The sequence below is a fragment of the Dipteris shenzhenensis genome, chromosome 26 (genome assembly GCF_047967505.1).
Source record: "Dipteris shenzhenensis isolate YYH24624 ecotype China chromosome 26, Dip_SZ_1.0, whole genome shotgun sequence".
Lineage (NCBI taxonomy): Eukaryota > Viridiplantae > Streptophyta > Polypodiopsida > Gleicheniales > Dipteridaceae > Dipteris > Dipteris shenzhenensis.
The window spans coordinates 50,620,023-50,639,261 of NC_141621.1; the positions used below are offsets into that span (position 1 = coordinate 50,620,023).

Sequence of the window (19,239 nt, forward strand, 5' to 3'; positions counted from 1 at the left end):
TCTTCATAGTTCAGGGCTATGGCTATCGCATCATCCAACGTGTTCGCATACTTAGCCCGAACTTTCATTTTAATCCGATCATTCAATCTAAATATGAAATCTTTCACTTGGATTGATTGAGGTAGGGGTTCATCAACCTTCATCACGCTCTCTCGAAACTTATCAGTGTATTCTGCCACAGACAAATTTCTCTGACGAGGGTTTCTATACTGATCCCAAGCTCTGGATGCTTCGTCAGGAGGTAAGAAGTGTTTTCTAAATTCTCTTTTAAACCCCTCCCAGGTAGTGAATGCAATACCATCTTTCTGTTGTTTAATCCACCACCGATCCGCTACCTCACTAAACATGTGGGTGGCCTCACGGATTTTCTTGATATCATTTCTGATTTTCACAAATGGCGAACGCCTCGTCCCATTTGTGTAACCAGGTCTCAATGACATCAGAACTACGGTCATTCATCTGACCAGAATACTTTTCCGGCCTATAATTGGCAATATTAGGTACTTTAGTCTTCCTAGGCTCGACCGTATGGACACTAGACTCCGGTTCCATTGGAGCCTTTCCTTTCTCATCTCGAGAAGGTCTAGCAGACATACTGTGTATCACTCTTCTAAGTTCAGACTGCCCTGCATTTGCCTGTAACTGTTGTGCTAATAACTGCTGCAAGGCATCCTCAAGTAATGCAATCCTGCCAGATAAGGTGTGAACTACTGGGCGCGACACTTGCTGGGTCGGCCGGATTCCTGACTCTACAGGGTCAATCCTGGAAGCTCCTTCTTCTGCTTCCATTCAGGTCAATGGGTGTTTTGTTTTGTTTTGTTTTTTTTAAAATAAATAAACACCGCTAGAAACTGTAATTACAAGTTGACAAAATTCCGAGACAATTCCCTATACTAGGGAATACCTGCAATCCCGACAATTACACTGACCAGGCATAATCCAAAATTCGACTTTTCCCTGTGCTAGGGAAGTTCCTGCAATCCATTCTGACTCAAGCACAGAGGCATATACACAAGCATAATCTGACTCTACTTTGAACCACAAGCCTACACACGGGCTGGCTATCCCTTCATGCAAGCTGAATACTCCACACAAGCTAAGTTCAGGAAAAAAAACAAAATGACGAAAACAGGAGCAAATAATGTCGAAAGCCCCCTGGTCTGTGAATTCAATGTTAAGGAACCCCACTCATCGCTCATCGCGTCGAAGGCCTCCCCGTTCACAAGCCACTGCTCGTGTGTCATCCATCGCTACGTAGATGTTCTGCGCTCTCTTCCTATGCAATCCCCTTTCAACACATCCGTGCAAATCTTACACAAACGAGATAGCAGGTTTGCAAGCAACGAATCATCCAGGAGGCAAGGGATGAAGGCGAATTGCCCAAAAGCGGATTGTTTAGCTATCGGCAGGGACGTAACACAGGTGATAGCAGCCGCTCTTTGCTCTCGTTGGAGACTCTTCTTCCTGTCTCATAGCCTGGCGAATTCAGCCGTCCCTGCGTCAGTCTACCCCGCTGATTTCACAGGTGTATCGTAGATGAACATGCCGTCGTTCACTATTTCAATCTCAAAATAAGCATTTTTGCGTGACTCGCGATACACGCTTTGGGGTTCCTATATTCTCCGTCTGCGCTCCTTTCGTCCAGCCTGAACGCTAACTTGCACTAATCCTTCGTCTGCGCTCCCTTCGTCCAGCCTGAATGCTAACTTGCTTTGATACCAAATGACACAAACTTATCCTCTTTACTACTGCAGATCACGGGAGTAGCACCATCTAAATTCCACCCAGCCAATTCCTGTTGAAGCGTAAGAACACACAGAGAAGTCGAAATCCTCAATCAGAATCCATACGTGAAGCTCATCTTCTCTCTCTTACTTACCTCAACAGCCCCATCTCCCTAGATGGATCTAGATGCCACATGTCATCATCATAGGGCCTTTCCTAATGCATCTTTTCACCCCTCTCTTGGGATACATTTGATTTCCTTTGCCCCTAGGCACATTGCTTGCATTAGGCCCTTAGCCTTAGATCCACCTAGTTTGGTGCTATCAGCCCTCACCTAGGACATGAAGCGCAAATAAATACATTACAAACGTAGATCCTTAAGGGAAATGTCGACCGATTCTTCTGAGGTCATGCTACCTCGGCTAGAGCGTAACAGAGGGGAGCATGGCGGGGAGCAGCAGGAGAGAGAGAGAGAAAGAAAGAAAGAAAGAAAGAAAGAAAGAAATTTTATTAAAGGTCCACGGAAGGCCATACATGGCCTATGGGACACAAAATCATCCGAAAGGAAAATACATCATCAACGAGAGAGAGAGAGAGAGAGAGAGAGAGAGAGAGAGAGAGAGAGAGAGAGAGAGAGAGATTAACGTTCGCGGAAAGTCTCACGGGCCGATGGGACAAAGTGCAGAAAACACCAAAAGGAAAAGAAAACTCATACAAGCCACAAGGGGCTGGAGCAAAGGGCGCACTAAAGCCCTTGCTAAAATGAAAAACAAAACCTATCGTATCATATCATATCATGTCATCTCATATCATGTATTGTTTGAAAGTAGGGAACTGGGACTAGAACTCAGAATCCTAAACCCGGTACTGTGGTGTCTCATCTGTGGGCGGCAAAAATATATCGGATCTACGTCTGTCTGGCCGTCTCACACTGTGGTGGCGGAGGGGGACGTTGCCTCCTCGATCTTTGAACCCGCTGAGCTATGTTCAGAATGACCCCTCGTCTCGGGCAGTCTCATCTGTGATAGGTCGGACCTCAATTAAGATTCAAGTGTGCTCTGGTCGCTCTCTGTGTCATGGGTCACCTAGTCCTCTTGGTAATCCATGCTGCACGTATATCAAAGAGAGAGAGAGAGAGAGAGAGAGAGAGAGAGAGAGAGAGAGAGAGAGAGATGTGTTGATCTATAGACAAGTATATAGATACATATTTAAATATAGATATCTATATATAGATATATCTATCCATCTCTATATTGATAGTTATATCTGTTATATGTGTGTGTGTGTGTAATACATGTATAAATATAGATATCTATATATAGATATATCTATCCATATCTATATTGATAGTTATATCTTATCTATATGTGTGTGTGCACGTGAGAGTGTGTGTGTAGATTATATAAATGAATAAGTATTTTATGAAAAGAAAGAAGTTAGTCTAAATGTGCCTATTGAGATTAATGAACTATTTGGACATTTTGAAGTGCGAGTAAAGTTATTGAAACTGCTTGCACTAGTTCCACTTGTTAATCATCATGTAAAGTCTTGAGAAATTCCTAAGTGCTCCTTTTCAAATCGTAGTTATATGCTAAACATGAATCTAGTTTGCATGTGGTCCTTAGAAGACTTCTTGTTTTTTGTTTTGGTCCTTGTGCAGCCCGCGACAAGGTGAATAGGCTCTTGGTTGCAGCCCGTGATGGAAATATTGAGAGTCTTAAAGGTAAGGGATATGTGATCTTTATGACCTGTTGTGTTTAATTTGAAATTGTGTGCAATATTGCAGTCTTTGTCTATGAGGCTATGTTCTAACGAAATGATAATTGTAACCAAAAAGGAAGAAAGAATGGTTTAAAGCTTTTTGAAGTATGCTTGGATGATTACAAGATTGAAAAACGTTTTGGGTACTCTATAGCTTTCTCAAAATCACAGAGGTTAGTTTAAGAATGTTATTGGACACTAGATGGCTATAACTGATCTGATGAGGCAGATGGAGAAGGGGAGAACTTTGGCATGGGGAGTTGGGGGCTGGGATAGAGCTGAGATGTTATGTCCCATACTCAGTGACCATCTTGAGTAAGAACATAATCACGCTGCTTATCATGGCTTCCAATGGAAAACCTGCCAATCGATCAAGTAAGGTCGAGTAGGTGAAGAAAGGAGAGAACGGCAGGAGTGGATCATTGTACGGGGAATGGAGAGGAGAATGTGAGGGAAGATAAGCTTGAGTTACGAGCTTGCTAGTTGTATTGGAGATGAGTAATCTTTGTACGATTTGAAAGGTGGTCTGGTGTACTGTGCTTGGCTTGGTAATGCTGTGGCAAGTTCAACTCTTGTTCTGTCTGATTCTGCATTAGCGTATGCTTGGTGTGGTTCACGTCAGCATTCACACAGGATCTTTCCATCCATCTCTTCTTTTTGTTCTGTCCCGCCAGTTGCACCATACGGTACAGCATAGTTTGTTCTATTCAGCCAATTGTGTACGGCGTTACATGTCTTGTTGCATCAAACACACGTAATCGTGAGTTCAAATCATCTATTGCACCTTGCACCATTGGCCTTTGGCTTCCAGTATTACCTCCGGAAGAGATGGGACCCCTCCTTAGATAGATGGGTTCAAGTAATTCGAGGAATGGTATTGTTGTTGGATAGGCAGTGGATGTACCTTGAGGTCTAGAAATTTAGCGTGATCAAGAGTAATCAGTCAAATTTTTGCTCTGGTAAATTAAAGTTTGGGTTGAGCACCATTTTGGATGATTGCTAGTAAATTTTCGGTTTTGTAATTTTCATTTCTGTTTTCTCAAAGAAATATCGGTTCAAAAAACAATTCAGTATTCTAGTTGAATGATGACTTGGATTAAGTTGTCTTGTGTGTGCCGTTTTTCCTACCTTTTACTGGAAGAGCGTGGAAAAAGGGCGGCTGGGAGGGAGGGTGGTGTCTCTTGATCAGCGTACCTGGTAGTATGGCAATATCACAATGTGAACAGAGGACAACTAGTCACAAAAATCTTTGCTTTAAACATCAGAATCAATGACTCATTCTATCAATTTCTTAGAGGATAGCTATTGAAGATAATGTGCCCTTATTAACTGCAGCTGCTTATCAATAATATGAGTCATAATAACCTTCAGGTGTACAGTATTTTGGCTGTGTTCTATTGGATCAAATCTTTTTTCCTGGAGAAAAGGACCATCTATTAGAAACTTGAAAAAACCTCTAATCTACAGTTGATCCAATTTGTATGCAACACAGAAAGCCTGATTCAGAAATTGGACAGAATCTGGCAACACAATAAGTGGATTTTAAAAAATTGTGGTTTTTTTTTTTCCAAAGAAAGGAACCTTCTATTAATGCTTGAAAGATTTCATACAAGACAACAGCGAGTATGAAAAAAACCGGAAAAGGCTGAAAGAAAAACCGGCCTGTTCTAGAGAAGCCCAGCTCACTGCGTAGGGGATCTCTGGAACTAGGGCTAACAGCTAAGTGGGGGGACTATACAGCCAGCGAATCCCTCGCAGAGTGAAGATGTAGAAAACACAAAGAATTGTGGTTTTTCTAAAAGACAACAATAAAACATTGCACATTGTGAAACTCTTGTGGTTTTTTTTTTTTGGGAAATTTAAAAATGATATTGAAATGAGACAGCCATCAAACACTGCTCATTGGAAGTTCTTGTGTTGAAAAAAAATAAAATGGTCATTCTTTCAACCTGTGGTGCAGTGAGTCTCTCTCTCTCTTTCCCCCCCCCCCCCCCAAAGTCATCCCCTGCCTCTGTGTCCTCCCCCTTTTGGCAAAGAGGGTGAAAGTAATGAGCTGTAACTCTCCGCTTTGAGTTATCTTGCACTTGGGCTTCTTGAACATTCATTCATTGCATATTCCTGGATGACTATCTGCAGAAGCTGCACGTGCATGTGATGAAGGACAAGGCCTTGCCAAAGCTGTTCTAGATGTGAAGGATGCAAATGGACGTGGGGCTCTTCATTTTGCAGCTCAGGGTGGAAAAGATGTAGTCTGTCGCTACCTATTGGATGAGCTTTGTCATCCGGTGGATGTACGAGACAATGATGGTGAGGCTCATATAAAACTTGGAATAGTATTTTACATCTTTGGTTGAACACCTTATATTGAAGAACTCCAATAAGTAGTCTGTTGCTAGTTATGGGAGGAGCTGAGTCTTCCGGTGGATGTATGGGACAATGATGATGAGGCTCTTATAAAACCAGGAAGAATATTTTACATCTTTGGTTGGACCACTTATATTAAATAACAACTTCTAGTTGTGGCAGCAGGTTCAAGTTATTTCTTTTAATCATTATTGCCATGTTTGCCTAAGCACTACCTTGTCTACAACATTTTTGTCAAAAGAGTTGTAAAGAGCACTTTAGCTGATGAAAGCACGTATGCACGCACGCGCGCACGCGCACACACACACACATAGAGGCACACACGTGTGCTTGCCCAGCCTGCTTGCATGTGTGCGCGTGTACGCACACAGAGAGTCAGACACAGGTGCAATCAAAAACAAGTGCATGGCGCACGATCTGAAAATTCTCCTAATGAGGAGCTTCATGGATGGGCATCTGTATCCTCCTATTCGACCATGAGATCAAGAGCGAATGAGGCAGAGTCTGAAAGGCATCATCTGCCCAATATCTTTGCCATTGAACCGGAATAGGAAGGCATCCCAAGCTGCCCTCTACAAAGGGTGAATGCCATATTCTCTACCCTTGAGTAGAGTGTTGTCTCCGAAATCCTTGACTCCTTGACGCATGTCTCTTGATTTCAGCTCTTGACGCATGTCCCTCTCGTGGACTTTGGCGATGGCTACCTATCGAGATTGGTGGGAGCTGGTCTTTGTGGTTGGCATGGACTTTGGGGGACTTTGGTTTGTTGACCCCCATGCACATCGCCTTGGTCACGCTTGTTTGCCTCGGGGTTTGTCCACATGGGTTTATTGGAGGTGGTGGCCTTCAACTCTCACTTTGATGTGGAGTAATGGTTAAATCTGGCTTAATGAAGGGGGGACGTTCACGGCTGTGACACCTGTAATTTCGGGGATGACTAATCCCATAAGCATATGTGACATTGTGGGATCCTTGGATATAAAGGACCCTTGGACTTCCTCAGTCATCCTGCCGCTTTTTTGGGAGACTGGGGAGGCATAGGAGGCGGGGGATTGGGAACCCCCCGCACTTTGCGCTTTTCAGGCTGCCAGGTGGCAGCCAACAGTTAGTGCCTTGCAGTATGTGCATATTCGTGCTTTGTGTTTGTCTGGTCATCAGCATGGACTGCTAGGTTTTAGGTCATTTGCATCAGATTGAAAGCTCTTGGAACAAGCAAAGCTTTGGCTGCCTTGGATTAGGCAGATGCAGAAGTGAAGGATCCCAACATTTGCCTTTACCTTTGCTGCACTCTTCAAATTTTCTGAAGTTGGTTTTTCTGTACCCATAATTCATTTAAAGAGAGTGATGTAAGCCTTACAAACATCAGAAAATGGTTTTGGTGATGAATTACTTGAGAACATGAAAATATTTTAGGCTTAATTTCTTTCCGTGGCTGAGCCTATATATTGGATTTGAATGCTTTGAATGTGTTGTTATGCATTAAAAAGGTTTGGCAATGGTTTGTGACACAGGGGAGACTCCTCTTATTCATGCTGCAAGACATGGCCATTTTCAGACTTTACTGTCTCTCATAGAGCATGGGGCAGATCCACGAGCAACCTCAAATGAGCTAGATGCGACAGCTCTCCATCATGCTGCGGGATCAGGTACAAATCATCTTTAAGAGATCGCCATTAAAGCTATTTGGTTAGGGCTGGTGAATTTGTGTAAGAAACAATACAATACAATGCATATGGAATAAAGCTGAGTTTTCTTATTTTTGTAATCTTTGTCATGGCTAGTGTCTTTTCCTACTTTTTATGAACTGCACATAGATTCTTAGTGCACGAATTCAGTCCTAGGGCACTAGCTTGGTAACTAGAAGTTCACTTTTGTGATTTTTCCAGACAAATCACAAAAGTTAGAAAAACTTAATAAAATCTAGTGTGTCCTTGTTTAAATGTTATCCAAAGCGAATATTGATGCCTGTTTTTGAAATTGGAAAGCTTTTTATAAGCAGCATTAACTTGAATAATTGCAAAAAATGTCATTATGACCAAAACAATGGAGCACTTTATTATAAATGTTGTCGCTATACCTCCATAGAAACATATGGAAATTCCAAATTTCTTCAATTTTCGAGTCAAGAGAAGTACATATCCAAAGCATATGCCAAATGCAGTATGTAACTTCCACTGAGAATGGAGATCAAGAGGAGCTTATGCTTGTTAGGGAGAGCCTCAAGTCATGAACGATCCATACTGCTTGCAGGATGGCTTTAGGTAAATATTCCTAGTTTACGTAAAGCCACCCTATTGCTGTTACATTCCAGGCGAATGTGGCATGACCTCGGAACGATTGGTTGAGAGGAGTCCTTAGAAAGATCATATAGTAGTTTGTCATAGCCAAATGAGTACAGAGTTGTACTTAGTGGTTTGATTTTGTATATATTATTGTGGTGTGATTTTATGATGGGTTACAAATTTATAATGGGTTATGTTCCTGATGAAACTAAATGGTCAAGGGCTAAGCCTGTCGAGGTCTTGGTGGGGGTTGCAAGAAGATTGGAGACTCCTATAGGTTCTATATGCACTGATATGAAAGTGCCTAGGGACAATCCCTTATTTTTCATTCATGTAACCTTAGGAAAAGTGACCCCAAAAGGAGGGGGGACCTATTGCATGAACACTTGGCAAGTTGCCAAGTTGGTTTTGGAAGCTCGAGGGTCTAGGGGCTCTTGCAACGATAAATTGGAAAATAAGAGAGAATTCTTGTTGAATGTTGTCCAAGAGGTTGGCTGGGGTGGTGACTTCTTGCAAATCTTGTAGTAGGTAGTAAGTTATAGCAACAGGTTTAGACTGTATTAGTTGTAGCCGCCTTCTTTTTATGAGTCTTTTAAATACTCGCTTTGAATTTTCTCAATTGATTTGTTTCCATATAATACCCTTATGAAGTCATACTTCAGCCACATAGTTCACTATTTATCTACATATCTGCAATGGACAAGTAAAGGAATATTGTTAGTATGAATTTAGTATGGCTTCTCAACTTGAAAAGACCCTTATGAAGTCATACTTCAGCCACATAGTTTACTATTCATCCACATATCTCCAATGGACAAGTAAAGGAATATTGTTAGTATGAATTTAGTCTAGCTTCTCAACTTCAAAAGACCCTTGTCCTTTGAATTTGTAAATGCTTTGTGGCTTGTTTGAAGCTGTCTTTTTCTTGTTATGAGTCTTTTGAATAGTCATCCTGAATTTTTTCAATTTGATTTGTTTCCATAGAATATCCTTTAAGGTTAAAGAATGCACAATATTAGTCGAGGCACATTCAATGATTGGAACATACTTCTGCCACTTAGTTTTTAGTTCATCAAATTATAATCTTCAAAGGACCAATAATGGCCTTCATTACATCAGTTTAAGATTGAGGTTTTTTGGGTTTAGTTTCAAAACCTCTAATCAAAACCAATCCATCTCGATAGACTATCCATTTTCCAGCTTTACGTGCATTTTTCACTTTGGTAAGTTTGATATCCCTTTGTTTGAGCTGAGTTGGAGTAAGCTCTTCAAAGAGAGAAAGGAAGAACGAAAGTTGTATTAACGTCTTTGGGAGGCCTCACGGGCCTATGAAACAAAGTACAATCAGCAAAATAACTCATACAAGCTGCCATGGGCTGAAGCAAAGGGCTCGCTAAGGCCCTTGTTGAGTGCTAAGCTAAGCTTGTAGTATAGAGCAAATCGTGATGTTTGTGAGGAACTAGGGTCTGCCATGTGGAGGCATGTGAAAGATGGAAAAGAAAGCACATAGCGGCAGTTGATACGCTCATGGTCTATTATAATCTAGTAGCACTGGCTTGTAATCTCTTGATGGACAGAGTAGCAATCTGGATCTAATCCACCCAACAGGCATTCAAAAGTTGTATAATGGACGAAGACTTGCTGCAACATTCAAAGCTCACTGATAATGCACAAGTAGTTCTTGCAAAATGGTTGGTGCTGTGACGCCAAAAATTGATATTTTTAATTTGGCATTGGTATTGTTTTTCTTTATGTTTGATAAGAGTTTGAGTATCAAAAACTCAAAACTTGAAAAAAACATACTCTCTGAGGCTCTCAAGAGACTCCGATAGGCAGTGCGAATCCCAAGACATATCCGGGAGTCGTGGCATCCCTCCAATAGGACGCAAAGATGTCGCATATCTGTAGCTGTCGAGTTGTCTCTCGTCGTGGCGGGGGGTGTGGTCTCCGGGACCTCTGTATACGGTGAGCGACATCAAGGGTGACACCTTGGGTCACTCGGTCTCCTCTGAGTAAAGCAGCAATGGGCTGGACTTCTATTGTGTCTGCTGTGATAATCCTCTGTGGCGCCTGCTCTGCATCGTCTCTGCCCATTGATCCATGCTGCCCTCATGTCGGCTATCTCCTCATCCTCTATTCCGATTGTCCTAGGGCTGACTCAAAGACATAAAAATCAGTGATGTGTCTATGTGCCAGTTTAGTGTCCTGTGGTGCTGTCTTGTCCTACCATCTGATTTGGTGTAACAAAGTCAGAGAGAGAGAGAGAGAGAGAGAGAGAGAGAGAGAGATGTATTAACGTCTGCGAGAGGCCTCGCGGGCCTATGAGACAAATGCAAAGTGAAAGGTAACTCATACAAGCCACTAAGGGCTAAAGCAAAGGGCTTACTAAGGCCCTTGCTGAAAACTGAAAGCTAAAGTGCTAAGGTAGTGAACGAAGTAGTAGAAGTAGCAAAATATTAAGAGAGTATCAGGTGCTCAGAGCTAATGCCCCTAGTACATGCCTAGGTTCCATATATCCAGGTAACCTAGTGGCTCTCTGATGAGATGTGAGAAGCTCTCGTATCTGTGTCTGTCGAGTTGTCTCTCGATGCGGTGGAGGGTGTGGTCTCCTCGATCTCTGTATCCGAAGGGCTACATCAAGGGTGACTCCTTGTCTCTGGTGGTCACCTTTGAGGAGGGCTGAGATGGACCGGACCTTGATTGTGCGTGGCCCTCTCCGTGTCGCATGTGGAGCGCATGTCTCTCATCTGGGAGCGTCGTGGTGGAGACTCCCGCTACTAGTCCATGATGCTCTCATCTTATCAAGCTCCTCTCCCTTCGCCTCGCTGGCACAACTGACTCAGATGCATAGAAATCTGTAAGAAGTGTATGTGCTCTATTGATCTTTGTGACCTGTGGCCTCAATCTTGGTTGTTCTGGTCTGTCACATCAGTATATCTTTCTGTCGTCGCATGTCAATCAGATAGAGCCGTGCTGATCGGGAAAATGGATCAAGTGTGTAAGTGGACCAAAGCCATGCTCCTCCTGGAAGGGCCGAGCTAGGCCGAGCACAGACATGCGTCACTAATTTTTACGCATCTGAGCCAGCACCAGATGAGATCGAGGGGGAGGAGCTCAAGGAGACGAGAGCACTATGGATCAACAATGAGGCCCGTCACCACGATGTGGCTGGACAAGAGACACGGAGACCACACACGACATGTGGGACGACCAGAGCATGCATGATTGAGGTTCGACCTATCTCAACCCTCCTCAAAGGAGACCGCCAGAGACGAGGCATTACTCTCGATGCAACCCATCGAATACAGAGATCCAAGAGAGAGCGCCCCCCGCCACCGTGGGAGACAGCCCGACAAACACAGATACATGAGCTCTTTGCATCACATCAAAGGACCATCACGGAGCCGGGTTATATAGAGCCTCCACATGTACTTGGAGTTCAGGTTCTTAGCAGTTGATTGCTCCTTTTTTTCCTACTATATATTTTGTACTGACTTTTGCATTTTTAGCACTTAGTACTCAGCAAGGGCCTTAGTGAGCAGCCCACAGTGGCTTGTATGGGTTACATATACCCTGTATCTTGTCTCATAGACCCGCGAGGTCTCCCGAAGACGTTAATACACCTCTCTACATTTGCGGGGTCATCTGCTGAGATAGTTTCATCATGCACTTATCTTGGGGTTATCTTCTCCGGATCGAGCTTCACTATGAGACCCGCGATGCAGGCATGCTTGAGTAGAGGGTATGCCTCATTGGCCAGGCTAGAGAGGCAATGCTTCCGCTCACACCAAGGGGTTGCTTTTTGACTCCTTGGCTCGCCCAGCGGGGATGTACGGCAGTCCTTGTTGGGGGACAGACTTGTCGGATACAGAGTAGGCCCGTGTGGAGTGGCTACAGGTTCTCATGCTATCACGGATGATTCGTGGTAAGTCATCCGTTCCTCACCAGATCATTTAGGCTGAGTTTGGGTCACCCCCTTTACAGCTAGATGTTGCATTTCAGGTCATCACGTATCTGTACCGAGTTAGGGAATATGGGGATTATACCTCGGGGCGTAGCAGGCACTTGCAGCAGGAGGAGATCAGAGGTGCTGGTATGCATGTACAGAGAGATGGTTTGAGCGAGTGGGGCTCCATATGGATAGACTATCTCCCTTCCAGTATAGCATGGATGCTCCGTTCTCTCCCCTCTTATCCCACGAGGTCAACCAGGTTATCCGTGAGGATCTACTACAACTACACACTTTTCGGACCTGGTTGGAACCGAGTGAACTCCCAATGAAGCTTAGCTTCTACAGAGATCACTTCTTACATATCACAGCGGAGGGTTTCATTGACCCACCAGGATACACACAGATTCACCTACCCCACTCGATGAGGATCTCTCTTGGGCAGTTCCGGGTCTCTTCACACAGACTTCGCATCGAGAGCGGCAGAGCAGAGCGACTACCCAGGGAGCAGCGCATATGCACACTATGTGACATACAGGAGGTTGAGACAGAGGAGCATTTCATCTTCAGGTGTCCTGTGTACTATGAGATCCGAGGACGTTTCCACTGCCTCTTCAGAGATAGTTATGGGATTTTAGCCCTTTTCCTCTCCTACCCAGACCAGCGATGTTTGGCAGGTTTCATTCATGAGACACTTAGACACCGCGAGAGGATACTCCGAGCATGGAGATAGGAGCAGACTTCTTCCTGGGTTGATCCCTGTTAGAGCTCTATCACGGAGTTCTTTCAGCTAGATCACATGGATCCCAACGAGATGAGGCCTCGACATGACCGTGACCCGAAACCCGTGACCCGACAGCTCAGACAGAGGGTCGACACACAGATCACACTTGGAGACATCCCCTCCTTGTTTAGAGTTGGAGCCCGACCGACGGGGGTCACAGTAGCCCTGGTTAGACGTAGAGCTACGACCAAGAGACGTGCCAGGACCGCACCTCTGAGTGGCCGACAACACTCTATTGCCGACTTCATGCCTCCACTGCCTCATCCATCCTGATATCTTGCTGTTGCTGGGGATGATGATGATATTGATGATGATGCTGAGATTGATATATAGTCGACCACCGACATCACTATGTTGTACTTAGGACTTAGTATTGCCATTCTACATTTTTGGCATTTTGCATTTTGCATTGGTATGGACGCTCATTTAGTAGCTCCACTACCACAGCTCGTTGTATCAAGATTTTCACAGTCTCATAGACCCATCAGTCTTCCGAAGACTTTAATAAACTTTCTTTCTTTCTTTCTTTCTCTCTGCAGAACATCTCCAAGGCCTCTAAGTGTTTCTGCAAACCCTCCGCTGAGGATGAAATGAGGACTATGTCATCTGCATACCCTCTGCTGAGGACGAAATGAGGACTATGTCATCTGCATAATGTAGTATCTGTACCATCAAATCAGCCAATAGGGAGCCCTCTCCTCCTAGGTGATCAACAAAGGATGTGATCTCATCAATGTATAGTCTGAAGAGAGTCGATGAGAGGGGGCAGCCCTTCTTCACCCCTATGGTGCTCTCAACCCAATTTGATAGCCCCCCAAGGGCGCGGACTCACCCTCTAATGGCCTCGTATAGACTCATCACTCCCTAGATCATGACCTCTGGGAGATGCAGCTCTTGTAGTTGCCTGATCAGGTGAGAGCGAAGGACAGTGTCAAAAGCCTTCCGAGAGTCCACGAAGCAAGTGTAGACCTTCTGGCATCTCGACTTCGCCTGCTCGATAATGGCTCTCAGGGTAACAATATGGTCTAGTGTGGAATGCTGTCTCCGGAAGCCTGCCTGCCCAAGAGCTCGTTGTCCATGGTCCTCTTTATAATTGCTGATTGCCCTCTCGAGTATCAATCCATAAATCTTAGCCAGAGTGTGGCCAATCATGAGAGTGCGGTATTTCCTAGTATCCATGGGGTCCCCTGCCTTATGTATCGGTACAATGGTGGTAGTGCTCCAAGTAGGTGGGAATCCGTGACATGCGGCATGGTTGAACAATCGCGCTAGAACCGGGGCCAAGACCTCCTATTCATGTGCAAAGTGCTATGTACGTAGCCCCTCATGGTTTGGTGTTCTCCGGTTGTGCAGACGAAGGAGGGTATTCCTCACGTTCTGCGTAGTGAACAAGTGACAAGTAGTGGGTCTGGGCATAGAGGACATATCTGGTGGCATCTGACTTGGGATATCGTGTAAGGAGCATGCATATCTGTGCCAAATCTCTAGGTCCATGATGGGAATGGGCCGTTTCCCCTCTAATAGGAGTCCCCAGCCGATAGTCGGGTCTCCCCCTCGAAAGGATCCGACAACCTCATCAATCCTGCAAGTGAGAAAAGTCCGCTTCTGTTATCAAGTCTCGTGGAATGAAGGAGGGATGCCAAACCTCAGATTCACAAAAGTAGTCGCATGTGAAACAAGAAAGAGCCGAAAACGAACTGCAGCAGCTGGTTGCAATGCAGGAAAGATGTTTTCAAGGGGAACGCGATGCTCTCCGAGAGGCTCAACGCTCTTGCCCAACACGATGCTGCTCGATTTCATGCAACATTCAATACTCAGATCAACGATGCGGTGATTGCCAGGAGCGCTAGCTACAACTGAAGCAGGCCTGAACTGGAAATCATCACCCAGGTCAGACTACGCTCCTCGCCTGTATCCGGAAAAAAAAAAAATCGAAGCCCAGTGGGTGCTGGTGAACCGCTTGAGGTACACGCAACAGTTTTGTTGAGAGCTCAGTTATCAAACATGGAGGCCCGAGCGTTCCAACCACCGCGTAGCGTTTGCAACTTATAGAGAATTAGCATTCACTGCTTGAAGAGCAAGATGAAAAGGCCAGCAACGGGGAGATGGAACATAGTTGAATCGCATAACAGTGTGCAAAGAGGAAGCTGAAGTTCTAGAGCGCCGATCATCGAAGGATCAAGTCTTCACGCCTATGTGGAGCAGAGCTACGTTGAGCAGATAGTCTGCTGTAGATCACGGGTGCAGCATGCGGAATCAGGGTGGAAAAGAACGTCGGAAGTGGAGCTTGTACAGCCACGCTTGTGTTGCGCCTGTCTTCGTCAAATGCTTCTCTAATACTTTTTTTGTATTGTTATTTCGTCTCTCCTGCTCACAGGTCTACTGTAGATCGAGCTCAAGGTCTTCATGTTGGAGATGAGGCAATGGAAGAAGAGGGAGAGAGCCACGAGAAGAATGACATCGAGCTCAAGGAGGATAGAACCGCTGTGATACCATGTTGTTACAGAGCATGGAAGCAATAGAAGATAGACACAATGAAAAGAAGTGCTCATGGAATGAAGAACTATGAGAGCCATATGTAGGGCATCTCTACATGATCACTGACATCATCGATGACCTCTGACCAAAGGCCATCGAGCTCATCTACTCAATCATCTCCTCAATCAGCTCCTAGATTCTCTCAATCATCCTATGTGGCATCTACCACCACCTAACAGTGCTTATGGGCACCTAACTGTGCCTCTAGCACACACACGTAGAAACCAAGGTGTGCCTGGGGCATACACCTTGAGATATCCCATCAACTTTAAGATTCATTGCTTTTACTAATCGTTCAGAAATGAAATCGTGTGTTCTTCCATAATCGTGTAGAATAACAATTTCTTTCTCCTTTATTTTCCCCTTCATTTTTGATGGGTCCATGAGACTGTGAGAAACCAGATACAAACAAGCTGGAAGGGTGGAGCTATGGAGTGAGTATCAACATGCTACATGCTACATAGTCATAAGAACCTCAATACAAAGCCAAAGCATAATGTCCATGTCAGTGTGGCCCCCATCATCTCCATTATCATCATAGATCATCAGAATACATTGGAGAATCCAATGCAAGATCATGAAGGGCCCAGCGCCCAATGAGACAATGGTAGCATGAAGTCAGAGATAGAGTGCTGTAAACTATCCATGGGCGCTACGCGGCGTGGTCTCCTGGCAAAAGCTCTGCGTCGGGCCAGGGCTACGGTGAGCCCAGTGGGCTGTACCCCTATCCTGAACATCTTTGTAGCCGGCCTTCAATTTGCTAAAGGGCAGTAGACCATAACTTGCATTGCATATTCATTATTCACAGCCACATTGCATCATTTCCAACCACTTAACTTTAAACAATACCACTTAGAAACAATTTGAGAAATAACTGGATGGAGGCTAGAGTGCCCCTGCTCAATGAAACCAAGTACACGACACCACACGGCCCCAAACTCTTGGCGCCCCTTCTGGTATTTATTTATTTCTTTAAGAATGAGATTTGTACATACAACAAGGGCTCACCCTTGTGCTCTGCCCCATGGGCAATTCCATTGTCCAAGCCAAACCTTGGCTATAACCTACATTCCATCCTAGTGAACATACTAGTACCCAAGTGCCAAGGCAAAACTAAGGCATTCACCATTTGTCCATGACCAACTGTAAAGGTGTCCAAGCATTTCACCAAGACTGTAACCAACTGTTAGTGACAAGGCATCCATACACACCCAAAATGCTCAAGCCGCCCCAAGGCATCCAAATGCAATACACAGCCCCTCTGGCACTCTCCTAGGCACACCCTCTGTAATCGAGTGTCTGCTTAAGCCTATAAGGTCTAGAGGAAGCTCCAAACAACAAATGCACCGCAAGGAACTAGAAAATTGAATAATGGAAAACAAAGGGGAAGTCAAAACGGCTGTACCCACTGTCCGTGACAAAGGAGCAAGCTCTGCTCTTGCACCTTTCCTCTGTCCAGGCCCCCAGCATGGTGCAAGTGACTTCCAACCATGGGTAGAGAAGAGAGAGGGAAAGAAGTTATACAAATGAAGGAATTGGAAGCTGAGAAGAAAGAGAATGGTGAGGCTTAGGGGTGCAGGAGATCAAGTGTAGAAGCCAAGCTATCCTGTTAGGGTTGAGTCCCACCAAAAGCCTGCAACTAGATCGAACAGCAACCAGCACCTCCAAAACGGTGCAACAGTAGCAGCAGCCTACGAATGGTTGTCTGTACGATTCGTACGGATTTGCGTATGCAATAAATGAAGGTCCGTATGGTATGATGATGACCAAAAGTAAGGCACCTTGGGGTGCGTGCAAACAACTGTCAAAACACTTCGGGATGCGTGAAAATAACCAGTACGGCAAGTAAAACAGCCCGTACTGCAGGTAATCAAGCCCGTACAGCCAGCAAAGGGTCCGTACAATCCCACGGAACACCTTGAGAATCGTGCTCAGCCCGTACAGCCAGCAATCAATGCTTCTGTACAGCCGTATGGAAGCATTGGAGAATGAGCCACAGAGAGAGAGAGAGAGAGAGAGAGAGAGAGAGAGAAAGAAAGAAAGAAAGAAATTTTATTAAAGGTCCACGGAAGGCCATTGGAGAATGAGCCACACACAGAGAGAGAGAGAGAGAGAGAGAGAGAGAGAGAGAGAGAGAGAGAGAGAAAGAAAGAAAGAAATTTTATTAAAGGTCCACGGAAGAGAGAGAGAGAGAGAGAGAGAGAGAGAGAGAGAGAGAGAGAGATGGCGAGATGACCTTGGGGTATGTGCAATCGTCCGTACAACAACCTTGGATGCGTGAAAATGAGAGAGCTCGAAATGTCAAAAAGCCCGTACCTTTTGCTTTGGAAGGAGAGGAAGGGGATAGGTGTTCATGAGGGGCTGCGACGCGGCCCCCTCATTAATGCTCTAACCCCACAAAACCAATGGAACATTGGTTTGCCCCTCACACTTAAATCCTAACCCTTCTAACCAATGAAACATTGGTTTTCTAGGGCCCAACTTTATGACCCCTCTAAACCTTGCCTTGCCCCTAGCAAGTAGGCCTAGTGTGTGCACCTAGGACTTCTGGGAAGTGTCGCTTCCCCTGGGCTAGTCCCCTAAGCCAAAGTTAGTCACGGTTCATAACTTCATGTCCCCGTGACAATCTCCAAGTGTAATATGTGTGTCCATCCTCTGTCGGGTATGATGCGTCACTGAATTCGAGTCTCGCCCACGCGTCGTAGGTCCACGTGGTGATAACCTATGCCGTCTGGCTAGAAAAACTTTGTGATCATGCTCTGAGAAGAGTCTGCCAATGCATCTCGTCCTTGTCTTTGTGATCTGAGTAGGTGCTCTCGATGTCTAATTGCCTAATGGATGAAGGTGGCCAAACATCTCTGGTGTGGAAAGGCGAGGAAGCGGGAAAGTCAGCCGAAGCTCTCTGTAGAGGCAATAAAAGCGACCTCGGACCTCATAGTATACATGGACATCTGAAGATCGGCGAGGTAGCAACAAGGTGAAGTGGGCAGAGGTGGAGAGGCAGCAAGGTGAGGCAAGAGGGTGAGGGAGGATGAGGCGAGGCATCAGCAGGGTGAAGGGGACAGAGGCGGAGAGGTAGCAAGGTGAGGCGAGCTGAGGCGGGCATGAGAGAGAGAGAGAGAGAGAGAGAGAGAGAGTCTATTTATGTCCATTGGAGACCAAAAGGTCTATGGGACACCAAGAAACCCTCTAGTACATCTACTTTAGGGAGGACACATGGCAGCTCCCAAGGAGTGCAAAAAGCAACCCACATTATTTTAGAGTACCTACATAATAGTCTGAAAGGAGGTGAGAGGTAGCAAGGTGAGGCGAGCTGAGGCGGGCATGAGAGAGAGAGAGAGAGAGAGAGAGAGAGAGAGAGAGAGAGTCTATTTACGTCCATTGGAGACCAAAAGGTCTATGGGACAGCAAGAAACCCTCTAGTACATCTACTTTAGGGAGGGCACATGGCAGCTCCCAAGGAGTGCAAAAAGCAACCCACATTATTTTAGAGTACCTACATAATAGTCGGAAAGAGTAAACAGCCATACATCAGTTTAAGACTGAGAATCTTTTGGCTTTTATTTAAACTCTCTGATTAGGGCTACGCAACTGCCCATTTTTCATCCTTTCTGGCAGCCTTGACTTTAGCTAATTTAGTTGCCTTATTCTTGAGTTGAGCCTGTGTCAGCTCCTCTGCTATCCGTACTTTGGTACCCTTCAGCTTCTAAGATTGTTGAAGAAGCTTGATTCCTATATCTTCTGACTTTAGTGTAAGGATTGGATGACCTTTATAGTGCATAATAGAAGTTGGCCTGGTCATCATCATCCACCCATTCAATGTTGGGCAAGCTTGC

At 45.1% G+C, this 19,239-nt stretch overlaps 1 protein-coding gene across 2 annotated transcripts in view; it reads left to right on the plus strand.

The window, feature by feature from the left end:
• TPR10 (ankyrin repeat family protein) overlaps positions 1-19,239 on the plus strand; it is a 141,917-nt gene that overhangs the window by 22,634 nt on the left and 100,044 nt on the right. For both annotated transcript variants that reach the window (XM_087397305.1, XM_087397306.1), the window contains exons 2-4: positions 3,386-3,448; positions 5,623-5,793; positions 7,362-7,496. In XM_087397305.1, coding sequence (XP_087253431.1) covers positions 3,386-3,448; positions 5,623-5,793; positions 7,362-7,496 — 369 coding nt within the window. The remainder of the gene's footprint in view (positions 1-3,385; positions 3,449-5,622; positions 5,794-7,361; positions 7,497-19,239) is intronic.